Raw genomic sequence first — 23,075 nt, forward strand, 5'->3', positions numbered from 1 at the left:
CCGTCCAACAGTCCAAAAAATTTCACCCCAAAAGCTAGAATTTGAACTTTGTAACTGCATTATAACCTTTGGGAATGAATTAGTTGGCTTCCTGCTGCCACCCTCTTACTAGAGATCCCAAAATGCCAGGAATAAATAAGTTGGAACTGCTAAAACAAATTCCAAACATATGTGAGAATCCCTAAATTCAAAGGAGGTTCTGGATAAATTGCTAATTTAATTGACTTTAAAATACTAAATAAAGATTAAAAATATATATGTATTGAAAATATACAAAGTGTTTACAGGAGATGCCACTCATAACGCCATATACCTTTTAGTGGTTTTACTTGCACAATCAATTAACATTACAAAAAATTTACAAATTTGATGAAAAATGTGTGTATCCGTAGCAAAAATGTAAAGGAAAGAAAACAAAAATTACCAGAAACAGGGTCATGGTAAAAGCACTCGTTGATCGAACCTAAACGGGAACATAGTCCATTGCACAACAACGATGTATTCGTCTCCAGCAAGGTCTCACTTCCAAAAAGATTTCATTCTCAGACCAGCACGAGAATCTGAAGACATAGACAGGTAGCCTTCTTGAGTCGGTATTTCCTTCACTGTTTCTATAGTCCCATAAACACAATCTGGCAAGAATCACATAAATGCTAAATATAAGTCGACATGACCAACCTAGCTAATTGATGGGATGCCTAAAACAAAACTTACGCTATGTCAATGCTATGATCATTTAGCTGAAAACTGTATCGACAATGCCCAAAAATTAAGGAGAGAACCACAATCGAAGTTAATTGCAGTCTGACACCACTCAGCCAAGGCATTACGATACCGGAAGTCAAGGGTTGTACAAGTCCTATTAAACATAGAATCTTAAAATGAAAAATTCCTGGCACCCACAATTTGAAGCTATATCTTTGATTGCCATAATTATCAGGATATTCTTAGTTACCCATGATTTCTATTGTCAGAGCTCCAACTTAACCAGCAGTCAATCCAGGACCCTATGCCTGGGTGGAGGGCTAGACCACCAGCTCGTTCAACATATCTTGAGCTTGACAGGCTTTTTGGTCTTAATTTGGATCAGGTTAAGATCAGGAAAAATTGTGGCTTAGCCTAAGTTGTCAATTATAATGTTTTTCTCACTCACCTTATTGGTTGGGGGGGGGGTATGAACAGTAAACGAAAATGATTTTCAAATAGCCTTTGTCATTAGTTTGTTCTTTCACAAAAAGGACAAATTTGACATTCAATAAAGTTTTTAGTGGTGTATGAGTAGAAGCACCCATTTGAAAAATATAACTCATTAATCCACAATACGGTGCATTCATATTCAAGATCAGATGATATAGGAGAAATTTTTGAAAGAACTAAATATTTTAACAGTCGACTTGAGATAAAAAGGAATTCGTTACCACAATGGAAATATAAGAAGCTACGCATTAGAGGGCTGCGTCTCAGTTAGCTCTGCACTCAACATATGGTGGAGAAGAACATCAATTCTCTGGCTTTGAGTTTTGGAGCTGCACAAAATGCAAGATTTGAGTTTAGACTATCTGTAACACTTTAAGAATAGGCTTAGGTAACAACTTGACATAGCCACAATTTTTTAGAAATACATACCCCGAAGATCGACGTCGATCTTTTGCTCCTTCCACTTCCTAAATAAAGTAAGACAGATTTAAACTCATTTAGTAGCACTGAATTGATAATGACCACAGGTCTATTATACATGACTCCATAAAAGCAGGAAAAATGAAAAACTTCAGGGTTGATTCTAAGCTTCCAACCCAGCAAGAATTTTTTCATCCTAAAATTTCAGGGTTGGCATGAGGTCAACCCTTATAATGCTCAGAAATTATTAGAAAACTACTTGTGCTGTCTCTTTATAGAGACCATAGAAGTCAATTCAAATTAGCCAGCTGTCACATCAACTATTTAATGCATTAATAGTTTTGATCCGACATCAGGGAATTTATGGGTTATAATTTGAAAATGTACATTTGATATATGTCTAGACAAGGAGTCCCAACAGCATAAATGAAGACAAAAACAGGGCTCACATGAATAACAACCCAAAATATACTTACCTTCTCATCTCCTTTACATTCTTCTGATGTCTCAAGATCCATTTCAGCAAAGAAAGCCTCCAAGACAAAAGCTACTACCTGAAATTACATTTTTTTTATAAAAAAATTCAGGTTTACTTTCTGTTATATCTTTAGCGAAACTGAGAGATATGCATGATGAGACACAAAACACCCATGCTAAGTACAAGGCAGCCTCAGTATCTAAGACCACTTCATTCAATCTTTCTGATTAAAGTGTTCCTACAAATGCCATCATCACACCATTTCCAATGATTGAGTTCGCATATAGATGTGTAGAATCTCAAATTTCTTTACTTACAACATTTGCTAACCAACAGATAAATAAAAAGCTTACCAACCTCATTTTGATGCTTTAAAACAATAAAATATAGAGAAAAAGATATATCTCTTCTTCTCTTTTCAAAAAAATATAATATGAAGAAAAGAAATTGTACTGAGAATGATTCAGTACCCTGAAATATACTGCTGTCTAGTATGCATCTTAGTTTCAAAGGCTTTAGTGCGAATTATAATCAAGAAACAAACTAAAAAAGAAACTGAGAATCCCTCTTCCAAGTTGACTGAATTTAATTCATTGAGAACTTTACCCATGCATCGACTGAGTTTATCATAAACGATTTTCTTGTTTGCGGGTACCTTATGCCTATGGACTAAAATTTACAGTCTTCTACTATGCCAAGTGTTAGGAAATTAGGTAGTATAAAAGCACTTTCATAGGGCACGAGGTGTGGATTTGCCACCAATCCATGTGAGATTGGGATAGACCTTGCTCCCCTCACCCCCACCCCCGTCTTTTTTTTCTTCTCTCGCTTCTCTCCGCAAAGCACAAGGCCCGCAGTTTACTTGTTATATTTCATCTTTCAACTCCATATGCTCAGTCCAATTTCAAGTCTGAGTGAGGTGATAGCAGCCTTTTTCCCCAATCATTGTTGGAAAGAGCTTATGCTCCTTAGATAAGGAATGGAACTGGAGCGGAGCTTCCAACTCCCTAGTTGCAATTTTATAATGTTCATAGAAAAATTTATTCAGAAGAGGATTGTTTCACCCAATGTGAAATCTGAGGCATACATTTGTATGCATTGCATGCGCATTCATGCATATAGGATATATTTGCATGCATGCATGTAATAAGTACAGATGAGATATTGCAGTAACATTTTTGTAGCTCACCAAATTCAATAGCAGTAAGACAGTTATAAGATAAAAGCTGACAAAATATGCCACGCTCCACCAAGTTCCTGTTAATTCCTTGTAACCCTGAAATAGTAAAACATAAATGATTAGTGACAGAATAGCCAATTATTTCTTCTTTGACCAACCACATTATCTGATTCAATACAAATATGAGGCAAAAATGATTATAATTGCTTGGAGGCCATGCTTGGTGACTAGGATTAGATTGGATTAGGAGGTAAGATGTATTACATTGGATAGAAAGGATAAATATCATTTATCAGCACTAGCGTCCTGGGTTTGTGTCCTGGTTCCCGGGTCTTGGGTCCAAGGTCAAAGGGGTTGGAGTAATGGGATTATGGTGGGATTATCCTTTCATCCTATCCACATTCAGTTCTTAGCACGAAACATAGTATTGGATTAAGCTAAATCAATCCTACTACTTATCCTACAACCAAACGAGGCCAAAGTGCTCCTGAACAACTTTAAAAAGTCTGAATTCTGAAATCTGCTCCATCAACCATATGTGGTTCAGCAAATGAAGTGGAATGTGCAAGAAATGTATAATAACAAAATTATGCAAGAAATATAAAGAAATAATTAAGCTAGAGGCATCAAAGTAAACCAACCCACAGTGAAGGAAACACAGAAGGATGAGCACTACACATCCAATAGAAAAGCATCCTAAAAAAAATTGCAAACAAGGATATTCTGCTCTGATCTATCACCCACAGATTTAAAGTTTAAGACAGGGTATTTAAAATAACCAGTCCAATCCACTATGGACTACAGATAGACAGACCATTTGGCTTTCAGTTACGCATGATTTGTTTATGACAGATTCCCAGGATTTTTCGTCTCTGCATTCAGATAGGTCCTAAGAATTGCCAAGTTAATAAAGAAAAGGGCATTTCTCTTTGCCCCATCCAGTGGGGCTAATGGGGGCTAGGGGGGAAAATATGGGATATGTTACTAAAAAAAATACAAAAAAATAGAGACATTTATATACCTCCATCCAAATGTGCCAGTTCCCCATGACTAGCAAATTGAAAAGTGTCACCATCCCATTTGGGTAGTCATTGAAGTTGAAAAGTAAATAGCTGATTATGTTAAGAAGAGTCAACGAATCAACATTTAACAAGGAGATAATAGCAATCCTGTTTGATATTCTACCAAATATCGCAGGTTTATCGAAAGGAGTCCCATCAATGACAAAGGATACTCATTCTCATAAAAATCTGTTCCTTCCAAAGAGGCATTTCCCGCATTAACAATTCCACCGAATACCTACAAATTAGAAAATAAAGAAATCCTTAGGGATTGCTAAAAATTGGTATAAAGGTTGAAGGTTTGATTGTACTATAGTTTCAGAAACGTAAGTGTATTACAAAGGGGTTTGGATGACATGCCATGCCATATAATTACAAATGGATTCAGGAACCACTGTCTGCCTTAGACAACATGGAACCTTTCAAACTGAGAATAAAATCATTCAATAAATAAGAATACTAGAGGCACCAAAAGTATTCCTCAATTTTGGTCAAAAAATCATAGGGCAGATAATCACAGTATCTTAGACATTAGACATAAGTTTGATTCAGAGTGGGAACAAATATGAACAATTGAAATGCTGTAACATCAGTTGGTATCCAGAATTTTGATATTTATCTTGGTTTTATAGCAGTTTATTTATCTTGGTTTTATAGCAGTACTCTTGAATGAAAATGAGCTTCATTTTTGTATCTCAAATGGTAAAATATGTAGAAGTTTTCAGCCTTTCTTTACAAATAAGAAAATAAATAATAATAATAATAATAATAAGACCTCAATTTGGGACGGTAGATATATAGATAATAGAGTCAATAAGTATGTGACATCATTCAAGTAAAAGGAAAATGTTATCTTTTACTTTTTGTATGACTAAAAAGAACACGTCTTATTGGAAAGCTGTAGTGCCTTAGAGTATTGTTGTGATAGTTTTATTATTATTATTATTATTATTATTTGTAGCTTTTTGGTTGCTATTTTAAATTCTAGAGTTTGCTAGTCTGGTCTGTTGGGCCAGAGGAACCCTTTGTCCTCTTTTTTTAATGAAAGACCAAAAAAAGTTACAAATGACAGTTTAAAAAAGCACTGTATTACCTGTACCCCAAGTGTACAATAGATGCACATTATACAAAATATGGTCCCAAGGTACGGCATCAAACTTGGTATGAGAGCTAAAAATGTGGCAACAAATGCTCGGTAACGCTGGACATGCATCAGGATCCTAATCAATCGTAACATTCTTGCAATGAGAAGGTAGCGAATCCTGTGAACAAGAAAATCAGAAATTCAATTAGATACATGAAATTGTACAAAGTGTTTACAAAAACCTAATTGAACATCTTTCTAACAAAGTAAGAATCATGAATGCTCATAACTATAGATATGAACGAATGGCGAATGCTCATAACTATAGATATGAATGAATGGCGAATGCTCCTAAACTATAAATTTATCTTACATTAATGCCTTGGTTTTTTTGAAAGAAAGAAACTTTATCAAAAGAAAAAGCCATGTACAAAAACGGGGATGAAACATCCACAGATACCTTACAGTAAGAAAAAAGGCCAAAACACTCTAATCTGACAACAGAATTCACATCATCACAGAACAAACTGAATCACAACAAAACAAATTACAAGAAAATGTCATGCAATTACAGCTAGCAAATCCAACAGAAAGCATGAAAAATGAATCCCCCTAAAATCTGCAGACACTGAGGCCCGCAATGCTGACAAAAATCTAATTTGATCCGAAACAAATTCCACAAGAACCCCTTTTCTAGTCCTTGAAAATTCTCTATTATGTGCATCCAAACCGCCCAAAAGATTGGAAATACCCAAACAACCCTACAAGTTTGGCTTTTCTCCCCTTTCTAAAGACTTAAAAAGAATGCTCAATAACTCGAAACACCCCTTTGGAATGACCTAGCATGCATTAATTTCCTTAAACAGCTTACACCACACATGTACGGAATAAGGAGAAACATATGATCCACTCTCCTCATCCAGATTACAACAATATCCTAGATTCTGGCTCTCTATCTACCTGATTCATTTATGCAAGAATGTTACATAAGGGTGATATGCATCATGAACGCTCGTAATTATACGGGCCTGTGCCAAGTCATAAGGGTGTGCAGCATTATAGGCAAGAGTCTTTCACCTACAAAAATCTGGCACAAGAAGACCCATACTTGGGAGTCTTGCACTTATAGGACAATGAAAGACTCCTATTTGGAGTCATGTGCCTAAACTCTAGGCACATGAAAGAATCCTGCTTGGAGTCTTGCACCTAAGATTGCAGACACAAGAACTCCGAGCCTACAAGAAATCTCTGGCTTGAAGATAGTTCAGCAACAAAAAATTAGAACCAGTAAAAAGCGGAAATATAGGAAAGCTAATAGCACAGAGTATAAGAATTAGATTGCCCCTACCATTCTCCATTTGAGAAAAAAATTAGTCCGTCGGGAGTCACAAAAGTTATAGTTTCTCCAATAACTGCAAAAGTGATAATCATTCGTCATAGATATATTATGCAATCTAATAATGATAAGAAAGATGCACAAAATCCAAATTTAATTAGCAATATAAATAATACGTTAAAAACATGATTGCACATATCAAGTTAATAAATGTAAATGACATCTTTTTAGTTAGGTTTCTTGCTCCGATGTGTTCCCAGACTGATATCTAGTCCGAAAGTTCGGGTTTACTGCTTTAACTTCCCAGTTCGAAACATGAGATTCTTGAAAAGGTGAAATACCTATGCAATTTACAGTGAATTACCAAATAGGGAGACGGGAGGGGAGGGCAATGCTTACAAAGAAAGACACACATAATGTTGAATGGGGCCACAACAATCAGCGAAAAACATATATGACAGACTTAAAGAATATCATCTTTAAAATTCTTCACTCTGAACTTGTCGAAAATGAAGGTAAAAATCAATTTGGTCTAATAAGAATGCTGAAAATAGAGAAAATGGGGATTTAATTGATGCATATTATTGTCCGGTAAAAGCAGCAAATAGCTATACAGAGAGGTATAAAATAGGTAAGTAATCCCTTACAATCATCCCACGGTTCTAGATACAGTCCAAAGTCAACCTAAAATTCAGCGAATTACACCTATCATGACGACTTATATGCAAAATAGTTTGTGGGGAAAAAAAGTCAAAGTTATATATTGAACAATACTTCAAAGATCTTGATATGTTAGAAATTATTTTTAAGATCATTTACCAAATTATAAACAAAAAACCAACTTCACCACCCAACCCCCCCACCCCCAAAAAAAAAACCCTCTCTCTTCCTCTTCAATGGCGTTATTGAAGTCCCTCAACTGTTATCCAACTCCTCATAGGCTGCCACAGCCCTCTGTAACCTTAAGTGCTATTAATTGTCTCTTCCAAGTTGAATTTATTTGCTCTCTGTCGATCGAGTATGCAGAGAGAGAGGGAGAGGTGTCCAGCGAGCAGGGGATTGTTTTGGTTTTTCTATTTTATTTAAAATTTTCTGTTTCAACTTAGTATTATTTTGTTTTAATTTTTTTAAAAGATAAGAATTTTCATAAAGAATTTCTTAGTAATTGTTTGTCCGCTTGGCGCCAACAAAGATTACATGTAGGCCAAAAAAACCAACCCAGTTGTGCCATGTCATCAAACTTCACAAATTTGTTGACAGACTTAACGGAAGTGGAAAATGTCAGACATGGAAGTTAAATTCAGGGGTTTAAGTGAGACAAAATAAAATTCAGCGGAGAAAGTGAGATTCAGATGATAGTAAGCAAAACAATAATTAAGCTTAGATTAAATTAAAAAGAGAATCTTTTCAGATATATGTGTAGTGTAGGTAATGTGAGGTTTTAGAGATGGCATGCTTAGCAAGTAATATGTCCTTCTGGGTCATGCAGTTTTGTACTTGTGAGTCACTTAATAGTGCTTCCCATGAAGATTAGGACCCTATAGAGATCTCCCCTACCAAGAGCCTCTTTGGGCCACATGTTGTCTTAAACATTTTTCTTATCCTGTTGCTTTATAAACCAATTCAAGACAATGACCAAATAATAGAATTTATAAGAGGGTACACGTGCAAAAGAACTATTGCACTTCATTCATCATTAAAATTTTAAACATTGTATGTGATTGTCCGTAATGGTTACCTATTATCCATGTGACCAGAAAATCAAAGCGATTTTGACCATCCCTCCAATAGTTCTGGAATCCGAAAGAATAGACTTTCAGAGCCATTTCCAGTACATATATCCACCCTGTGGGACACAAAACAAACCATTTGAACAATTTAAAGCTAAGGTCCCCAGAAATAGCTCTCAATAACTGACATCAACAACTGGCTGAGAGAAAACTAAAGAAAATGCATACGATTGTCAATAACGACCAGATAATGTACTCTAATTGTGTTCATCTGCAGCCGAAAACTGGGAATTGAAGTACTTAACTGGTTGGAATATATGATTATGCTTTCTTTGATATATATATAATAACCCCAGGCCACAAGTTTTAGAACATTTTGAAATTTAAACGGCTATACACATATTCAAAACTAAATGCATCATTATTCAACTCCTATTCCAAGGAAGACAGTACCAGAAGAATTAATGATGTAGGAAGCCCTTACCAAAGACAAACTCTAACGCTTGCCACGCCTTTTGACCAGTATTGTTTTCTATATCAAGCTGAAACCACCAAATTCAAAATTAACATAAATCGCAATACAAGCCGATATATAAATAATAACAGCAATTAATAATGAGCCATAAAATGTTCAAATTATTCAAACCATGGTTAACAAGAAAGTGGCACAACATTCCATTGAACCCTTTGTAAATAATGAAACATGAATGCAGATAAAAACAAAAGGTGAAAGAGATAGTTTTCTTGCATTGGCAAGAATAGATATCAGTAGTCTTTTTGGTGGAGGGGCACGACAGAGGGGTGTGAGGATTGGGTGGAGTGGGACGATGACCAGGTGGGCAGAGATGGGGCTGTAGATCGGGTGGAAGATCTGAGGGAGCCGCTGGGGATGGGGCAAATGGGAGCTGGGTGTGGCATGGCGTTGTGGCCTTGGTGGGGAAAGTGGCTGGGGGTCGAGTTGGACAGTATGGTGAGTTGTTGTCGGGGGGAGAGAGAGAAAGGCAGAAGGGTGATGGCCGCTGCAATAGGCGGGGAAGGGGAGGCAGGCTGGGATGGGATGGTGGTTTCTTTTCCTTTTTAATTATTTAATTTTAAATCTTGTTTTTATTAGTTCAGGCTGTATTTATTTTGTTTTAAATTGAATTCAAATAGTTATATCTTTTATTTATTTTTAAAAAAAATTATAAGGGAATTTAATGAAATGCACCACATTGCCTGACAGTTCCAAACCCAAGGACAGAATTTTCCAGATTGAAAACACAGGAAGCAAGTTGAACATAATAAAACATGGAACCATTTTGGTATTTAACCCTTAAATTTAGTATAACTTTATTCTCAATTAAAGTTTGACAATTCAAATTTTTAATGTTATATAATGATAAATGTTGTATCAATCCACTTCGTAAGAGGGATCCCTAGGGATGAATAGTTGAAAGGGATACCATTGTTGGGAGCACTCTGCAATGTGGTTCAAAGATCCAAACCTCCTAGATTTTGGGTCCCCATTTTAGAATCTTCCCAACAAAAAATTAGCAAAATCTAAGATTGTTGGAGCATTTTATTATCATAATGCACATTTCGCTGTTTTAGTGGAAACATTGTGTTTGTCCATCTGCTATGTTATTGTTAGATGTCTTGATAATTTCAGATTTCAGTGATTTTTTGCAAGTATGATCCTTGAATGATGTCCCAGAAATTAAACAGTTCGGATCATCGGATCGCATCAATGGTTGGCCTAACCTGCAATCCCTCTTGGTGAATAGTAAAAGGGGATCTCTCTTTAGAAGCTCCATATATAAATACATGTATTTGTGCAAGCGTATGTGTGCGCACTGCACACTGATTTATGTAGAGCAGTTGTGTAATTTCTATTGAGTTTCAAGCCATACCGTTGTTTCGACAATAACAGCAACCAGATTGACTATGAGCATGAAGGATATTATGTATCCAAATTTGGGGCTCCGTACGAAGGCCTTCAACTTCTCAGACAATACTGAATGGTAGAATGAAGGGAATTTTTCAAACAAAGATGGCTGCACCCAAAATTTACAGCACCAAAGTCCTGTATAAGAACACTTCACCATCATATTAAATGAACTAGCAACTTTCTTGTGTTTTTGGATCTAAGCAATTCAACTTACAGTATCCTCCTTCGGGAATCTTAAACTTATGGCATTGCAAAGGTCTGTAAATTCTTCCCAGTTGATCTACCAGTGAAACAGATAAATGTCCAGCAAATAAATCAGGGAGATGCAGAGTTAACAAATGATAGTGACCAAAAGAAACTTAATATATAAAGTACACACAAGTTACATGCAAACATGCAAATGTATCAAAGGAAGGGCAGTATATAGAAAAAATAATAAGAATATCAATCAGAAAGATACTAGCAAAGATATGTTAAACCCAGATCTCAACAGCAGACTCACGATTTAATAGGAGAATTATTTAACTATTTCAATTCCTTAACGGATTGGATCTGCCAAAAATTAAACAGAGGAAAAAACTGATTTTCCCAAAAGCCCGTAAGAGAAGTGTGAAGTGTGTTCCACAGTAAGCCCTCAAAACAAGTTAGTTTGGAATTCATATTGTGGACAGATAATCATGAACTATAGGAAAATCATGGCAGTACTTTAGTAACAAATTAACAATGAGCGAGATTAGTGCTGGAACATAATTAAGATCTCCTATTATGAATGTATTGCATAGCAGGAGATATAGATCACAAACACTAGTTATTGTGCAACGATCCCAACCGGTGATGAGACTTATCTACAAAGATTGTAGTACAATTTATCTCTACATGGCAAAATGCTGCTGAATCTAAACCAGAAGAGTTGAGACTCTAGATAATAGTCCAAGAGTTGCATCAATGGATCATGAAAAATGTTAATCTTACTCTTACTAAAACTGAATGTGTTCTCTCTGTAGTTACTTCGGGTAAGCTAGGGTTAGTTTTACCGAAAACATATTTTCTCAAGATGGATCCCACCACCAATTACTAGAATAGGGTTAACTACTATGCAAATTCTGTCATGGGAAGAATAAGATCCCAATTAGTCACATGATCTCTCACTAAGTGTCTCAACAATCACCCTTCTGTTCACCCACCTTGGATTTTCCCTCAATCTGAGGATGAAAAGGGCTGGGAAGAGAAGTTTGGTACACAATAGTTTCAACAAAGTTCACCCAAATAGCACATGAACTTCACATCTCAATCACAAACTATGGTTAATGACTGTCCATGTAAATACAACACCTCTTTGAAGAATATTATGGCGATGTAGACTGCATAAAAGTCTTGAAACAGGGAATGAAATGACTAATTTTAGAAAGTCTGTCTACAACTAGAAAATTGACAGCCTTTGATAGTCTTTGTAAGACCCAGAATAAAATCCATACTAGTGTCCTGCCACAGTTCATGTTTAAATCCCACAACTTTCACGGACAAAGAATTATGACTCAGTGAATCAACCAGCCTTTTCAGTATTATGTTTGAGAAAAAAGGTATACTCTTGTTAGAAATAACTCCATCTAGAACATTGGACATTCAACTTCCCGTCTGAATTCAAGTACTTAAGTGCCTCGTGATCAGAATACAAGAATGAACTCCTTATGAACGGTAACACCAATGGTTGAGAGCTTGTACTACTTATCATAAATGGAAAACGATTGTTAATCCTCATCCAACTTTTCCCTGTTAGAGGAAATTGGCTTATTTTCTTGACTAAGAACACGCCCAATTTCTACTTGGAAAGCCAATTTTCTTGCTTATAATTGGCATAACTAATTTTTGTATAAATTAATTATACATATCAATGTTTGTATCAAATGGGAAAATGATATCCATACAAAAGATTTTAAAAAGTGACACGCTCATTGAGTTGGAATGATGTGTGTCACACAACCCCACACCTCCCTTTGGCATGCACCAGTGCATTATTATAAAATTTCACAGAATTACCATAAGGACCGCATTATCACAATGGTAGCTCTCGGGGCACCTAGATAATTCCTCTCTACAACCCTGCATCATTTGCCCTCATTCCTCTAATTTTAAAAGATGAAAAGAAAAAAGAAAAAAAAAAATTCCCCCTTCTCCCTTCTCCCTACCGTTGGCCGGTCAGTACCTATTTTCTCCAAATTTTGAATGTTTGAAAAAGAAAATTTGAAAAATGGACTATGTGATGGTAAAATGGGCAAGTCAGGGAAAATTTTTGGAGGCGGGCTAGGAGAGCAATTGTGTGGATGTCATTGGAGCCAAAGTAAAATTTGTAAAACTCATCATAGTATCACTCACTAAAATTTACGAAACTCTCTACCCATGGGTTATCCACTCAAGCATAATGTTTCGTGTCCACAACCGTGGATTGTTGTATTTAGATGTCAAGTGCACAACGTACTAAAAAAGGGCAGTTCTAGTTTAATTATAAATACTAGAAAACAAAATAATCAATAAAATTAATCTAGGTGATGAAAAAATACAATGAATGTGTCAAATTCATACTAAAGAATAAAAGATACCAAAAACTAGGCTAATTAAGAGCCTAAAAGAAATTAATCTACCTGGAAATCACCACTGTCATCCAGCTCAACAAATATCAGCTCAAATTCTTCCCTTGATATTTTTGGCAAAGTCCTAAACAAAATTTAAACAAAGGCATAGTTCAACATTTGTGAGGTCAATATTACAAAATAATAAAAACTACAAACTAGCAGTTGACACATGCAAATATTTTTGGCAAAGTCCTAAACAAAATTTCAACAAAGGCATAGTTCAACATTTGCGAGGTCAATATCACAAAATAATAAAAACTACAAACTAGCAGTTGACACATGCAAATATTTTACAACACAAGATAGATCAGGACAATGTAACACTGACACAGTATAAGAAATAACTAGTTGGTATGTATATGTACAGCAAGCACGAAAGGGGCACAGTCAACTTAGTAAGACACTGAGTACTCACTTTCACATTCAAGCAAAAGGACCTCAAAATTATACATGGAACATTGACAGCATATGGATGAGATTGAATCATCAAAACCTGTATTTATTTAGTTCCTCAAAAAGTTGAATGCACTGATCCTTATTGAGAGATCCAACTTTCTGTCAAACACAAAATGATGGAACACTTAGACCAATTACGACATGGCAACAAAATGAAAATAGCAGTAGTCTCAAACATAATCAACACACCACACGCAACAGAAGAAACTTCCATATAAAAGTGAATATAATTGTGATGATTATATTTTACCTACAATCCCAGGTAAAGATCTACGAAATTGCTACAAATGAAATAAGCAGTGTTTTCCCCGGGGGGAAAAAGGAGAAAGAAAAAATTGATAACAAGGATGGAAGTTCAAGGAAAGATAACTCACTATAATTACAGAATCTGAGACAAACATGCTCATACAAAGTACATTTTTTACAATAAAATTCAGATGGAACTAGTAGTTTTCTTTTGCTTGGCATTCAATAAATCCAACTGGCAGTGTAGCAACCCGTAAACTTAATTTTCTTCTTTGAAGCTCTCAATTTTCTCATAAATTTGAACCCTCCCCAAACTTGTTCCTCCCCATCCAGCCGCCATTTTATAAAACATTTTTTAGAAGATTGATGTTCAAGCCACATATCTACATGCCTAAAAGGCTTTGGTGATGATTGCCGGACTCACCACCTCTTCAGATTAGAAAAGAATAAAGTCACTTTGGTGACCACTCTCTCTTACATGACTATTGGGTAACACTATATCGGCACCACAATTTACGATAACTTTCTTTATTACCTTCTTTTTCATTGTGCCCCACAATCTTTATACATTCCAACTAACAATCTTAATGCAAATATGTTTTGCTTCCCTCTTCCTTCCTTACCCCTCTTCTCTTGTACCTTATCCCAAACCTCAAATTTTCCACTCCCTTTTTCCGTTATTTTCTTAAGCATTAAAGGTCTGATAGATGAGCAGTCACTAAATATAGAGATGAGAAACTGAATAATAAATGTATAAAAGATGCTCATATCTCTTATTTCCTGTATGAAAGAAATCAGCGAAAGTTATTGAAAAGCAGTCCAAAGGAAGATCTTAAGGATGAGAGGCAACCATTACTTACATCCTTATCTAATAAATTGAAGGCCTTTTTTAGTATACTTTTCCTCGACTGATCCATCTCAGAAACTTGTTTTGCAAGCTACAAAACAAATAAGATATAAGAATGTGCATTCATATTTTTTCCATCAACACTGCTAGTGTAGTAAGCTCTAGCAGCAGCTAAACAAGTGAAGACCAAATACAAATAAAACAGTTGCAATCATGTAGTTAAACACATGCGTAAGTGCACATAGTAGGTAAATGAAATACACCTGACTTTTGAAGCTGTCGTATACAACAGCAAGGATCAAATTAGTGACAAAGTAAACTCCCAGCAGCACGTAGAGAACAAAAAACAAGGAATACCAACGTGAAGCCCTAAATAAGAAATAAATATAACAACATTTCATTAAATAGTGGCACCAACAAAATAAAAGTGCAAATCCTGTAATATGAAAACATTAATAAAACTGTAAACAATCTCTAGAAGCTAAAATAAAAGTGCAAATACTCTAATACCAATTTGCAGAGGAATAAACAATCTCTAGAAGCTAAAATATGCCAATGTTAAACTTCCAGAAATCCTAATGTGTCCAGAAATGCTATTAAAAGAACTTAATAAATAAATAAAGCTCTAAATGCACTACAAGCACTTTAAAGTAGACATCTAAAGAGAAAATTTTATTTTCTCTGTTCCAACAGGGCTGGATATAGTTTCCTCTTTCTCTTGCATTTATGTTGATTTGCCTATTGCTTGACTGATTCCCCTTCACTTTTCATGGTGACTTTCCTCCTGCTGACTTTCTCTTGCATTTATGCTGAATTGTTTATTTCTCATTGATTTTTATCCCATAATGTGTCCATAATATGAAAGCAATACCTGCTTGATTTTTTTAAAAGTACCCACATGTTCAAAAATTATTACAGAATAATAAGAAAAAAAACTTCCTCCAAATTTTCATAACGGTTCCGGAAGGATAACTGTCTATAAATAAATTTTGAACCAGCTCATATGGACAGTTAGATTGACAACAAAGTGATCCAATTCAAGGCTATGGAGAATGGAAAGTGCAGGGGAAATTGTTTTTTTTATAAAAAAAACGTAATTTCCTTAAAGACGAAGAGAACAATGAACAAATTGTCCGCTAGTCTAGCTAGCAGATGCTAACTAAACAAATAGGCATCTTAGAGACTCGAAAGTGCAGGGGAATTTACCTGCAAATCATATTTCAGGCATCTTAGAAAAGGATATTAATGTTTCAAGATTTGAACCAGCTCAGATAAAATGGAAGGCAAAAGCCCCTCCCAAGGTCAGAGTTGCTCATGAGAAGCTAAACATGTGTGATCAGCTTCCGACAAAGAAGACCAGATCAGCATTTAGCTCCAAACTAGTGAGTGATGTGCAGAGAGCAGGGTGAAATTGTCAATCAAGTGCATCATCGCCCAACTGTTATTTAACTTTGGTTAAAGGTAATATGGGTGATTTGGATGGAAAGGAACTGAAAAAATTTTGAAGAGCATAAAGGGGCTGAGGTGGAAGAGCTGTGTGAAGGTTTGGTCATCCTTACGGGCCTCTGTATCTAATGGTGTTAGAGATGTAGACTTGTTGGAAATCCTTTTTTCTTTTAGTACACGAAAACAAAATTTTATTAGTGCCCAAAGTCAGTACAAAAACAAGGTGGACGAGAAACCCACCAGCTAGATAACCAGCAAAAGAAAGGGGCATCATGCAAAACTTGACAGAAGCATATTAGATTGGAAGGCAACAATAAGTTGGGATTAGTTGTTCCTGTTAAACAAATAACATTTTGTAGGATTTTCACTTTTTCTTCTTTTCCCCTTTTTTTTTGGGTTTGATTCTGTATTCTGAAGTGTACTTCATGTCCACAGATTATATTGTTTGATTTTTATTAGTAAATGTTTCTTCCTCTTCAAAAAGAGGTTAGGTAATTCAGAATTAAACATAGGGAAGAGAAAGAGAGATATAATTTTTTTTATTGTTTTTAAAAAAGGCAATAGGATTTCAATATTTCCTAATTCCCATCTATCTCCAAAGAGTTACATACCATCCAAATCAACTCAAATTAAAATCCCTAATCAAATCCCTAAAGCTCCATTTGGATGGAGGCATTCAAAATCTATGGATTTAGATGAGATTATAAGGTAATATTGTTTGCATAGACTATTACAATCCATGCATGCCAAGATTTGGACAAGAAAGGAAGAAAACAAATTGATTTCAAATGATTCCTTGCATGTAGTCATTTCAAATCCATTTCAAATGTACTACATCTAGTTATTTCAAATACATTCAATCTAATGTGGTAGAGTTTTTGTAGCGAATTTAGCCTTGTTGTCAAATAAAAATCCTTTCTTTCAAATCCTTCCATCTAAATGGAGCCTAAAATAATTGGAAAAGCATGAAAAGTATCTATAGCAAAATTTAACATTTCTCCGCTTGGCAGTAGCAAACCAGACTTTATTGGTTGAAACTCAAAACCAAAAGAAAGAAACAAGAGTAAGATTCTAATCAATTTTCAAGACAACACTTACTTGTAGGCAGGTATCCAGACATCTGGATTGTTGGACGTGGTGAATAAAACGAACATTTGATACAAGGTGGTACCAAACGAAGTAAATAATATTTTCCCCTGTTGGGTATCTTCAAACATGACATAGGCTAACCAACTGGCAACCATAAGAAATAAAAGCCCTAGAGCCTGCAATTGAAGAAAATTAAACAGTCAAAGCCTAAAAAGGAAGTTTATTCATTGAAAACTAAAATTTTGATATTGAAACAGAACTGATGGAACTTTACCATCACAGAAGCCTTAGGAACTGGATAACAGAAAGTAAGAATTTTTTGTTTTGATGGCAACTAGAATAATAGAATTTGGAAAGATGAATAGAATCTAGGGTCAACCTACAAAAACTACAATACATGAACAAAATCTCTCAACCAGGAAAAAACCAGAACCAGCAGCTTCCCAAGATACACTCAGGCTCAGTGCAACGCTCCTCCCCAATCAAGAAGGATTGCACTAAGAGAAATGTCTCTAAAATGTTTGGACAAAGAGGCAAAAAGTCTAACTCTATCCAAATTGACTCCAAACCCTCTTCCTTGTCTTTAAAGATTCCCTTGTTCAATTCCTAAACCTTAAACCCTTAACCCCTTCTTTCATGAAACCCCCTACCAACACAGAGCAGTTTCTAGAGAAAACCCACACCAAGCCAAACACCTCCTGAAATTGATGTAGAACACGTAGGACCTAAATTTATTAGTTTCTCCAAATCTGAGTAATGAACCTGCAGTGCAGAAAAATGTGGTCTGCATTCTCCTCATCCAGTTTACACCACGCAAAAAGACAGAGATAACTATACAAAGTGTCTTCTCTACAACATGTAACAGGTATTTAATTTTCCATGAGCCACCACCCAAGAGAAAATTTGCACCACAGCTGGCATACAGGCCATCCAAATGATCTTTAAATGTCTCAGAGGGCGAATCCAGGTTATCTGTACCAATGAAGGAACAATGATTTGCAGGAAAAAGCTACAAGAAGGATGAGCTGACCATGAGCTTTGGTCAACTAGACTCGAGCTCAAGGAGACATTACATATAAGAGAGGACAAATCTGCAAATACTTGGAACTCCCTAGCATTGAAGCTTATATAAAATTGTAAGTTCAATTAAATAACACCAAGTGAAGAGAGAACTGCCAAAGACGAGATGGCAGCATTGCAATTCAAAGAAGCTCAATACAAAGTGGGAAATAAATAATGGAAAGACAACTTTCCCAACACAATTTATTCCCAAAATCTGACTCTCCTCCATTACCCACAACAAGCTACAGGAGAGGGGGCCAATAATGTAAATAAAGGTGGCAGGTAAGACAATAAGGAACTAACAAAATGATGGCACAACAATAGATAGTTAACAAACCAAGATGTTGAAGTATGTGCCAAGCATTCCTGCTAGGATGAGCATGCATGACCGCAACTCCCTATTAAGATAAGTAAAATGGGAAAAAGGAAAAAAAAAAATCAAAACTGCAGCATCAAACTAAATCAAGATAAAGTTGTTAACAATAAAAAGAACTGTTAATATAAGTACAATATTGCAAATTCGTGTCGTGTTAATACTAAAAAAAATCAAAACCGCAGCATCAAACTAACTCTACATCTGATGTTGCCCTAGAGTTACTTTATTTTCCTCCATAACGGGTATGTTACCCAAAAAAACAATGAGAAAAACCACCTAACATGATGTCAAAGAGCTAAACCATACAAAGATATTACAGTTCAACCAAATGATCATGTTTGGTCTAATTACAGTCCCTTAAAATAATTTTGTTCAAATTTATATAAGCAAAATTCCTGTGCATAAGTCGAAAAAAATTAGATGTCATGGTTGCATGGTCATCCTTGCTTAAACTGATATAAGTACATTTCTTGTGCAAAACTAAAGAAAAAACTAAGATGGCTGCATGATGGAAAAATCTCCCTTCTTGCCCCAGGCTTTTTTTCCACCAAGTTTGAAAGAATCTCCCTGTATGACTATGTACTCCACACCGAATAAACACATGAATCAAGTTTTACACACAATACCTAAAGCTTAAGATGAAAAAGATAACTCTGATGTATGGCGCAATCCTGAGCGGAAGGGAATCAAAGGCCGTTGGCGACAAATAGAGAAAATAAACCACCAGATCAGCAACCAAAAGTAGTAGGCACATGACCTGAAAATCAAAATCAAACAAATTTGTTACTAAAAAGAACAAAATTATCATACGGGTTTTCCGGCCCGTGGACAAATCAAAATATTAAATCCAACCTTGATTTTATCATTTCTACACCAAAAACTGCTCTCTTTTTTGAACTCTTTATAGGGAAAAGCTATTGAATAGAACTATTACTGTAGCAAATCGACAACATCGACATACTTTATTTATGCAATATCAAGACTTTCTGGGGCTATTTTCAATCGATGTAATCAGTTTATCTGAGAACCATGTTACGGTAAAAGTTCTATTCGAGATATTTTCCCTTATTTATAAGACTGAAGATATCAAAAGTTATGTAAGTCCAAAAGCACGAAATAAATATTGTAATACACATGCCTAGAAAAGATGAACCACTACCATTTTAGCAGTTCACTTTCTTTGTACAACTGTCGCCTCTAGAAATAACCAAATGTTGGTCACAAAGGACTAAAGGCCTAAATCAATTTATCAAGGATTCTTGGCTGGATGGTTCTTTGCTTAGTTGTCTTTTGTAAGAAGATAACTTTCTATCTGTACAAAACCCAGAACCCTAGACCATATTTTTCTGCCGTCTATTACGAAGAAAAGTCTAGTATACAGATTTCGAATATTGAATATGAAAGGCACATTGAAGATGTCTTGTGTGATAAAACATGAAAAACATACATACTTTGTAATATTCATGTAAATTCCTTCTTGGATTATATTTCATTCCTTATGAAGCAAACATCAAGCAGCCATCGGGAAAAGCAATAAAATTTCACAAGACTGAGGGCCAAAAATTCATTATGGTAGAAATGAAACTGAAGAAATAATGATGCTAAGATGGTTGATTCTAATAGAATAAAGAATTGCATAACAGTTAAATAAATCAAAACTTTGACCGAAAAATTAAAACTTGTAAAAAGGGACATTTTGGCCTAAATGTTGAGTTGTACACCAACATTGTCATCCTTGGTTACAGGTAGCACCAACAGTAGCCAGGATCTAACTACCCACAGCTCCCCCACCCAACCCACCAAGTCATCTAAAGATTATTTGGATTTGGCAAGCAGCAAATCAAGTAAGCGCAATTTGAATCACATAAACGGTTCTACAAGACCATAATTACAGCCAACAATAATAAAGCCAAAACCAAACACCTACCTTAAATCGATTAAGATGATTTTTCCAATAGAGCTGGAACCCTTCGTATGAAATTGGAAAGAAAATGTGCACCATGAGTACAATGAGTGTTATGCCCTGCACAGGAAAAGGTAAAATATTACAAATTTAAAAAGATAATAGAAAACTAGCTATCTAATGCATTATAAAACAGAAAATAGACACATAAAAAAAAGACCACATGAATCTTCACACATCTTTCCAGCACTGATCAGGCAGTCAGGCTACACTTAGAAAAAAAAGTCTTTTCCATATTCAATTTCTGCTAAGTAAACAACAGATATACATTAGTTAATAAATTGTTTATGCATTCTAACTTTAACTACAGTTTGTTAGAAGATGGAATTTTGTTTGTGCATACTAATGGTATTTAGCCCTACTTGTTAAGGAGTACTGTCATTAAAAGGTACCTCTAAATTCTAATACTGGATAAGTTTAGAAACATGAAAATAATAGTCAAACAAAGTTTATAATCAATATCCTTAAACATCTATACCAGTAATGTGAGACCAATGTTCAAAATTATTACCTTACCCGCATCCCAATATTATTGGGAAGAAAATGAAATATATTATTTATTTAGAAAATCTAAAGTTCTGGTTCGAGTTAATTCATCGCAGAGTGTTTTTTTTTCAATAAAACTATAATGCAAGGACGTATTATATATGACGTTTTCTGTCTGTTGGAAATAAAAATATAACCAATTAAGGTTCTATTCTATTAAACCCGTACAGAGTTATAATAATTCTCTCCCTAATTTATTGATACTGTCTACTGGACTTCCAATATTACCACAAGTGCTTGGGGGATTACACAAAACCTAATTCATCTTCAGAGGAGAAAAAAATATCTCAATCGGATAACAAATGTTAATGTGATCTAATTGCTAAATAATAGAACTCAAAGCAATTGTTATCCAGCATTATAACAGCTTAAACTTTTGGGATAGTGGTAAACCAACCAACTGTATGTATCAGATCAAGAGACCCTAAGTTCTAATGAAAGCAATTACAACCTTCCAATGTCAATTTGAATTCCACATGTTGGGTTTTAATTATCATGATTTAACTATTCCATATGCGCCTTGTGAATGTGAGTGGTGCAAATATTTTTGCACCACTCCCGGACACAAGGACAGAACATTTTGAAGAACTTCACCTTCCACATATACATATAGCGTAAGTAAACTAATGAGTTCTAAAATTTGTAAGGTATTAAAATGGTAAACTTAAAACAACTCATTGAAATCTTTAAAAGCAATGTCCAATGGGGTATCCAACATTTATGATGAACTCTATTCGAAAGTTCAGTAAGAAACTACAATAGCAAGAGAGTCCAAAAGCTAAAATTACCTCATAAATAAGCGACTCAACAGTATTTAAGTATGGCAACTCCCCAAGATAGTAGTAGTCTCTGTCACTACATGTATATTCAGTATACCTCGCGCACCACAGAGGTTTCTGCACAGAATTAACCAACACCAAGCAACAATCAAAGGGGATACTAAAATTGGACAAATAAATAACCCCAAATAACTATAAATAAATAAAAAAGCAAAAACTCACCTCAAGGAAATTGAGCATTAGGAGAGCAAAATATAGGAAGGCCCAAAGGAAGCTAAATCGAACATAAAGAAAGTAATACTTTGCAGCACTCTGGAAACTTTCTTGATCAAGTATCTGCTCAGGCAAGCCAATGCCATCTTCCGCCTGCAGATTATTGCAATTTCAGCCATGATGGCAATGCATTTGCAACTCAAAGAGCAAAGAGTAAAGAGCAAGATTGAAAGAAGGTATTAGGAGAGAGAGTCAGACCAAATCGACGAGTGCGGCAGCTTTCTGATAACGAGAGCCGAAGGTGATGGCATCGTAGCGGCGTCTGAAGCCCGCCGATCGATCGCCGGAACGAACTCCGCTGGCTTCGCCGCCGAGCAGAGGCTTATTTTCCATCTTCTTCGTCGCGCTTTTGAGTTCGACCCAAAATGGAAAATGGGTTGCTTCGTCTAGTGAACTACGTTAATTGCGGCGGTTTGTCACTCGCTTTGTCTGCTGCTTAATAATATCTTCATTTTTTTCGTCTTTTTTCGGCTGGACTCTTTCCGCGGAAGTATTACGTGGAGGATCGGGGATGGGACGTGACCTTCTGAATCTACATTTTGACTGTTTTACGTCGGCAAAGGCTAATGGGGCCCGTGACCGTCTGAATCTGTAGATTTTGAATGTTTTATGTCGGCAAAGGCCATGGGCCCCATAGCAATACTATCCCTCACCCCACGATAAAACGGGTCGGGTTAAATCGAATCGAACTCATTTCTTTAAGCGGAGAGAGTGAAAAGGAAAGCAAGAGGTCTGAGCTTTTCTTGTAAAAGAGGAAAGCAGAAATTGGAGAGCGCGAGTTCATTGAACATGGCGCCACAAGATCCAAACACCCCAAGCGGCAGCGGCAAGCGCGATAAGAAGTCCGTCGAAGAATGATGAAAAGAAGGATGAGGATTTGGTAAGCAATTCTAAGGGTTAGGGTTTCGTTCACTGCCTGTTTGGTTCCTGGGAAAATTTCTTAAGCTGA

The 23,075-nt window shown here is 35.7% G+C and overlaps 1 protein-coding gene across 2 annotated transcripts; it reads right to left on the minus strand.

Annotated features, from left to right (window-relative positions):
- Positions 1-239: 239 nt before the first annotated feature.
- On the minus strand, positions 240-22,773 carry LOC110767833 (two pore calcium channel protein 1). Of its 2 annotated transcripts, none has more exons than XM_088250942.1 (24): positions 22,325-22,773; positions 22,076-22,219; positions 21,863-21,970; positions 20,493-20,588; positions 19,192-19,322; positions 18,527-18,587; positions 17,137-17,303; positions 14,856-14,961; positions 14,606-14,683; positions 13,537-13,598; positions 13,053-13,125; positions 10,628-10,693; positions 10,376-10,519; positions 8,971-9,028; positions 8,495-8,602; positions 6,769-6,832; positions 5,430-5,598; positions 4,510-4,574; positions 4,297-4,387; positions 3,285-3,371; positions 2,094-2,171; positions 1,627-1,664; positions 1,419-1,526; positions 240-560 (listed from the first exon to the last, which is right to left on the minus strand). In XM_088250942.1, exons 1-23 carry the CDS (start codon positions 22,457-22,459, stop codon positions 1,439-1,441), a joined length of 2,217 nt encoding a protein of 738 aa, XP_088107068.1. In that variant the 5' UTR covers positions 22,460-22,773; the 3' UTR covers positions 240-560; positions 1,419-1,438. The 2 variants fall into 2 exon arrangements, with proteins under 2 accessions (XP_088107068.1, XP_088107067.1); XM_088250941.1 differs by having other exon boundaries at positions 240-632; positions 22,325-22,758.
- Positions 22,774-23,075: the final 302 nt, after the last annotated feature.

This window comes from Prunus avium, chromosome 3, assembly GCF_965620075.1.
Source record: "Prunus avium chromosome 3, drPruAviu1.hap1.1, whole genome shotgun sequence".
Classification (NCBI taxonomy): Eukaryota; Viridiplantae; Streptophyta; class Magnoliopsida; order Rosales; family Rosaceae; genus Prunus; species Prunus avium.

Bases quoted from the DNA above. Each gene is read 5' to 3' on its own strand.
- LOC110767833 (XM_088250942.1), bottom strand. From the start codon at position 22,459: ATGGAAAATAAGCCTCTGCTCGGCGGCGAAGCCAGCGGAGTTCGTTCC. The intron at 2,172-3,284 runs GTGAGCTACAAA...ATGTAATTTCAG, and splicing joins TCTTACTGCTATTGAATTTG to GTAGTAGCTTTTGTCTTGGA. The intron at 1,527-1,626 runs GTATGTATTTCT...CATTTTGTGCAG, and splicing joins GATCGACGTCGATCTTCGGG to CTCCAAAACTCAAAGCCAGA.